This window comes from Phaethon lepturus, unplaced genomic scaffold (genome assembly GCF_000687285.1).
Source record: "Phaethon lepturus isolate BGI_N335 unplaced genomic scaffold, ASM68728v1 scaffold43038, whole genome shotgun sequence".
NCBI lineage: Eukaryota > Metazoa > Chordata > Aves > Phaethontiformes > Phaethontidae > Phaethon > Phaethon lepturus.
Window position 1 is genome coordinate 12,844 of NW_010557677.1, and position 5,954 is coordinate 18,797.

General features: G+C 53.1%; 1 protein-coding gene across 1 annotated transcript in view; it reads left to right on the forward strand.

Moving 5' to 3' along the window:
* The window catches only part of EVPL (envoplakin), a 25,079-nt gene that overhangs the window by 10,906 nt on the left and 8,219 nt on the right, over window positions 1-5,954 (forward strand). Inside the window, exons 9-14 of the mRNA XM_010292823.1 lie at window positions 656-751; window positions 1,217-1,342; window positions 2,250-2,396; window positions 2,542-2,696; window positions 4,245-4,342; window positions 5,165-5,346. Of these exons, the coding sequence (XP_010291125.1) occupies window positions 656-751; window positions 1,217-1,342; window positions 2,250-2,396; window positions 2,542-2,696; window positions 4,245-4,342; window positions 5,165-5,346 (804 nt within the window). The remainder of the gene's footprint in view (window positions 1-655; window positions 752-1,216; window positions 1,343-2,249; window positions 2,397-2,541; window positions 2,697-4,244; window positions 4,343-5,164; window positions 5,347-5,954) is intronic.

The following is a 5,954-nucleotide window of genomic DNA, read 5'->3' on the forward strand; positions in this document are numbered from 1 at the left end:
GGGCGTCTCCTCCCAAACCCTATAAGAGAATGAGAATGCTTTCCACAATTTGTGGATCAAGAGCCAGGACACAGGTTGAAAGAGACCTCTTCACCTCTTCTGCAGAGCTGCTTCCCTCCCACACTGCATGAACTATGCCGCAGCATCTTTCTGTCTGCTCCAGCCCTACGGGGAGGCTGGGGGCACTGCAGGGTCTTCACCCCTTCCGAAATCTCCAAGAGCTAGTGGCTAACATGCTGGCACCAGCTCCCTATCTGACGCTCAGACATGTGGTCAATGCAGCCATGTTCGTGCTGCTGTGAAACTCCAGCTATGACACAGCATGACCTCTCCCAGGCGAAACCAGCTCCCAACCTCCAAGGTTGTATTTCCAAGCCTGCAGATGCAGTGGCAAGCTGAGGTGGGCTCACAGCCACCCACACCACTGGAGCTGAGACCCCTTGAGAAATGGTGGCTGCTCTGTATGAGCCAGGTCCTCGTGGAGCAGTATCCTTGCTCAGGCTGAGCGTCAGGCAATGCCTGCGCATAGCTTTGCCTCCGCTCAACAGCGGTCTTTACCCTTCCCCGATCTCTGGGACTTCTGGGGAAAGGAGACCGGTGGTGTGGGAGGTAGGACTAGCTGGAGCCCACTGAGTTGTGCCCTGTCTCACCACAGGCTCACCAGGAAGCGTTGAAGAATGAGTGGCAGAATTTCCTGAATCTCTGCATCTGCCAGGAGAGTCAACTGAGAAGTGTGGAGAGCTACAAGAAGGTAAAAAGCAATGAGCAGTGCGTGGACCATGGGTCAGGCTGGGCTCTGGAAACAGAGCCAGCAAAGGAATGAGGATGGGAGATCCTTTGCTTGCACCTAGTCAGGGTATTTTGGGGAAATACCACTCAAAGAGTGGTCCTTTAGTGCTGCGGTGAAGGACTGGCTCCCAGCTTGTCTGATCAGCCCTGTTGTGGGGACCAGACAGTGTGCCAGCTTGGAGAAGAGGGGCAGGGGTGGGTTTGCTCACTGTCATCACCTCACCAACCAGTCTGTTGATTGGGATTATGTGCCTGTGGCACAGGCAATGGAGAGTTCTTGTCCAAGCACACACTCTGAGGGTGGTCTGTAGGGTCTTGTGAGCCCCAAACAGGTTGTGGAAGAGACGCTGGGAACTGCGAGACCCCACTGGACTTGGAAACAGCAAAGTCCTCCCATCCTTGACTATTTTCCTACCCACGCCTCCAGTTCCAGGATGATGCTGAGGCTGTGAGCCGCTCCCTGAAGAAGATGAACTCTGACCTGGACACCAAATACAGCAAGTTCAACAGAGACAGCCCTGGGGTGGTGTCAGATCTGCTGCTTCAGCTGGAGGTGAGGTCTTCAGGGCTGCTGCCACTACCAGACCTAAGGGGCAGACCAAACATTACAACCTCCCCCATAAATAACAGTGGGGAAAGGGAAGAGGTGGGTAAATGACCCTACCAGGACAGCTCATCCCAGCTCTGTGCTAGGGAGCCCATGGCGATACTGTAGCCCCAGCAGGTCCACGCTGCAGAGCAGTGACCCCTGGGAAGGCATTGGTCCCCGTCAGTGACACAAAGCCAGGCCTCAGATCACCATCAGATTAAAGGAGAAGCATAAAGAGGAGCTGCACGTTGTCCTAAACATGAGACACTTGGATTAGAGGGCCCTTGGATTAGTGTGAGCTGTTGACATCCAAGCAGTGGGGAAAGGTCCTCCCATCTCCTCAGCACTCTCATGAGCCAAGGGCGAGGGAGGGAATAAAGAAATCTGACCTCGGGGACGAGATGCAGATAGGAAAGGAACGTTTGCCTGGGAGAGAGGGAGGGGACACGTTCAACACGGCATCTTCCCATGCATGCAACGCATTTTGCTCCCAAGAGGTGCTGGGATCTCGGTACCTTCTGACACTGGAACACAGCCACCTCTTGGCAGGACTCTGTTCCTCTTCTGAGAAGACAAACTTCTCCAGGAGATTTAATATGACAGTGTGGGATCACCTAAGGTTAACCCAGGCTGTGCCTTCAAGGGCAGATCTGCTGTGAGCAAAGGAAAACAAGGAGAGCATTGATAATGAAAAGGGGAAGGAAGGGACATGGAGTCAAGAATGGAGACACTTCTGACTCCACCCTAGCAGTGACCACACAAGGATGCACAACTGGTGCCAGCGTACCCACTGTATTGTGATTTCCGCCCCCCGCCCCCTTCCTTCTCATCCAAGCCTGGTCACAACCACTGTCTTCCCTGTTTTGTCTAGAATGAAGAGAAGGTGGTGAAGCAGGCAGAGAAGAGCATCACTGACCTGAAGAGAAGGAGCAAAGAGATCAGCCCACTGAAACTGCGCAGGATGCGTCCCTCCCAGACCCTCACCTTGGACACCCTTTGTGACTGGGATGCTGGGGAGGTGAGGGCTTGACTAACTGTACCCTCAGATGAGGCAGCCAGCTGAATTCTCCTTTGGTTGCTTCAGATCTTGGCTTCATGGTGGGAGGAACCAGCCTAGTGTCAGAAAGCCAAGCCTTTCACTGGATTTTGTGTCTTTATCCCAGGTGCAGCTGACCAGAGGTGACAAGTACACTCTGAAGGACAACAGCAACCCGGAGATGTGGGTGGTGCAGAGCAGCACTGGTGTGGTCCAGGAGGCACCTTCTGCTTGCTTCTCCATCCCTCCACCAGATCCTGAGTCTATAGAAAAGGTCAATAGGTGAGTGTACAGTGGAGAGCCTGACCCAGAGAGACATCCAGATTTGCTCTTAGGTCGTAGCCAGCCTGTCTGCCTCAACTGCAGAGAAACAGCAGCTGGGAACGGACCTCTTAACTGTCTAGCACAACATACCATCCGGAGAGGGATTCTTCCCTGCACCCAAGTATCTTGTCCAGGTTCCTGCCATTCCTCGACAGCACTGCATGCTGCATGGACCTTGCTGTCAAAGAGCTTTCTAGCAGTCAGGCTTGATTTCTTCACCCAACCATGTGATTTGCATAGGTTTGACTAAATTCATTGCAGAATCAGTCTGGAGCTTGGGACTTGCCAAACAGGACAGAGTTATCTGTGGTATCTCCTCTCAGCCAGCCCCAGCTGGAGACTGAGAAATGTTCCTTGAACCACCATGTAGTCTACTGCCTGGTTGCTCATTCGGCTTCTGTGGTTCCCACAGGATGGGACGGTAGTGCAGGGAGCTTCGGCATTGCTTTTTTAATCATGTCCCTGGGTGCTTGGATAAATCAGTGCTGCTCAAGTGCCACAGAAAGGCCCACAGCCCAGATTCAGAGTTACTTGGTCATGTCCATGATGGGAGTTTGGTTCCCCAGTCACGAGGGGGTGATTTCTTCATTGTGTTGCTCTTCCTCACTGCGCACCCCTCTTCACACTTCCCAGATTTCTGAATCCTTTGGACTTACGGGTTTGACGCATGTTTTAACATAGAAAAGAAAAAGTTTGCAATGTCCTCCTGGATAACAGCTCTGCAGGTGTTTCCTGGAAAACTCTCGCTCTTTTCAGGCCACATCTGGCAGCTTGTTTCATTTCTTGGTGTTTGCTTCCCTTGCTACACACAAAATATTTGTCCTTTTATTTCCCAGCCTGTTCCACCATTCAGTCCCTCTGCATGTTACCTGTGCCTTGGTGCTGCGCAGGGCCAACCCTCATCTGACAACAGCCGGGCAAGCTGGGACTTGCTGGTTTTAGATCACGGTGTTTAGTCGGAGCAGTCCATAGCAGGGATGTGAACTAGCCTGGTCCTTCAAAGGCTTCTGTTCCTGGGTCCATCAGTCTTTTTTTCTCACTTAGAGAAGTTTTTGGTCCTTCCAGCTCCTGCTGATCCCAGCTTGTCCCAGTTTAAGCCAGCTTCATTAGAACAGAACCATCCTTAGAAAGGAGACTTGGCGTTTCTAGTACAGCAGCCACAGAAGCAGCTACTTGTACTCGCTTCCTGCAAAGCTGCAAAGCACTGCAGTGATATGAAATAAATTTCCGGCTTTGATAGCTTCTGCTGAGCGTTGGGAACACTGGCTCCACTGGGAGAAACCAGCTGTTTAAACCGGCCGGCTGCTGTTGCTGCTGTCCCTTTTCCTAAGGGACATCTCTGAGCCACAACAGGCTGCAGGTCCCCAGCCTTCCCCTGCCTTTGGGAACACCTTCCCCTGCCTTTGGGAACACCTTCCCCGGCACAGGCTCCTGGGCCGGGCTCGGCCAAGGCTTGCTCAGCGCAGCAGCTCTCCGCCGGCTGACGATGCTCCTCTCTGCTCACAGGCTGGAAGCGGAACTGAACACGGTGAAGCAGAAGCGAGCGGCGGTTCAGAGCACCCTGAGACGCAGCCACAAGGAGCAGATTCAACCCAGTCAGCAGGGTATGTCAGCTGGCTAGTCGAGCCCTCTCCAAAGCAAGCCCGTGTACCTCCCTTGCGGGGCTCGCAAACCCGGCTGGAAGCAGAGCACCCACCCGGGCAGGCAGAGGGACCTGCCGGTCAGTGTGAGGATGCCTTCTGCTCTGTGGAAAAGAGCAGCCGATGGATAACCTGACTCCTGGTGCTGTCAAGGAGTCACTGCATGATCTCAGGCAATTCACTTAAACTCTCTGTTGCCCTTCTCAGACCTCTGAGATTGACCTCCAGCTCCATCGACAGTTGCAGAGTGTTTAGGGTTGCAGGGGGATGTGGCTATCCAGAAGCCATAATTAAACCTTCTTTGGAATCTGGGTCCCTCGCAGTTTTCTTCCCTAGCTGGGGGCTGTGGAATAAGCAGGCAGCCATGGCTAAATCCCAACCCCTGGCTAGCTGTGTTAGTCCCACAGCTGTAGTTCAAAAGCTCCCAGCAAAGCTGAGCAGGGATGTGTCTGCACGGCAGCACATGCCTGTCTTTGGACTTGAGCTCTGGCTGGCCAGGGCAGAGCTAAAACCATTTTCCTAAGCCTTTGCCATGGGTAGGCACACACACATGCGTGATGCTCTGCAGATTAGAAATGTTAACCGGGTTGTTTATGGTTGCATCAAAACGCCCGTGTGCCTCAGAGCTGGCAAAACACAAAGGGCAGAGCTTTGCAGCAGGGCTGTCATGAGAGGGGCTCAGAGCTCTAGTGACCACATACGGGACAGCTCAAGGAAAGGGCCATGCACCAAGACTGGGATGGCAGATGAGAAATGGGGATTAACCTACACTGTGTCTCACTGCAGCTCTGTCCAGGAGCCCCCCTGTAGTCCAGGATGATCCCCAAGCTGACCAGCTTCTCGGTAGCCTGGATCGTGTTGGCAAGGACCTGGTTCAGGTAGAGAAGGAGGTCTTGAACCGAGTGAGGTCTCCAGTGAACTACAGTGACCCCACAGATGACCTTGCCAGGAGGATCAAACACCAGCAGGTGGGTGCTGCTGTGGGCAGGTTGGAGCAGCATGAGTTTGGTAGTGTTGTGTCCTTGGCCCAAAACAGGTTGACACAGGAATTACAGGGGAGATGACAGCTGGTGCTTTGGTGCTTTGGAGAAAACCATGCTGTAGTTGCAAGGGTTTTCAGGCTGGCTCGAGCCCTTGGAATGGGGACAGGTTAAGCCAAACCCTACGGAAATGTGGGTCCTTCCCTTGGCTCAGCTCTGTAGCAAGATGTTCCATTCGTTTCAGAGCTGTGAACCAGGTGCCAGTCTTGGGAAGTCCTCATCCTTGTTGTGTGGATGCTGTCACCCTTCACTCAAGTCTGTAGCATAGAAGACTATGGGATAGAGGGAATTAATTGAAGGACCAGCTTCGGCTCACCTGATGGGGAGTACAGACTGGTAGATGTGAGGGAGTCAGGAAAAGAGGCAGTGCCCTGGAGCCCCGCTCCTTTCTTCTGGGATAAGGTCTGGGTCTGTAGTAGTTCAGCTTCATCTTCATCAAGTTACATCTTCATCTGTGGGTATTTATCCAGCCCTGGCAGAAGGATGGAATTGGGCAGGTAGGTTTCTTCCATCTCCATCTATTTGGAACTCTTTCC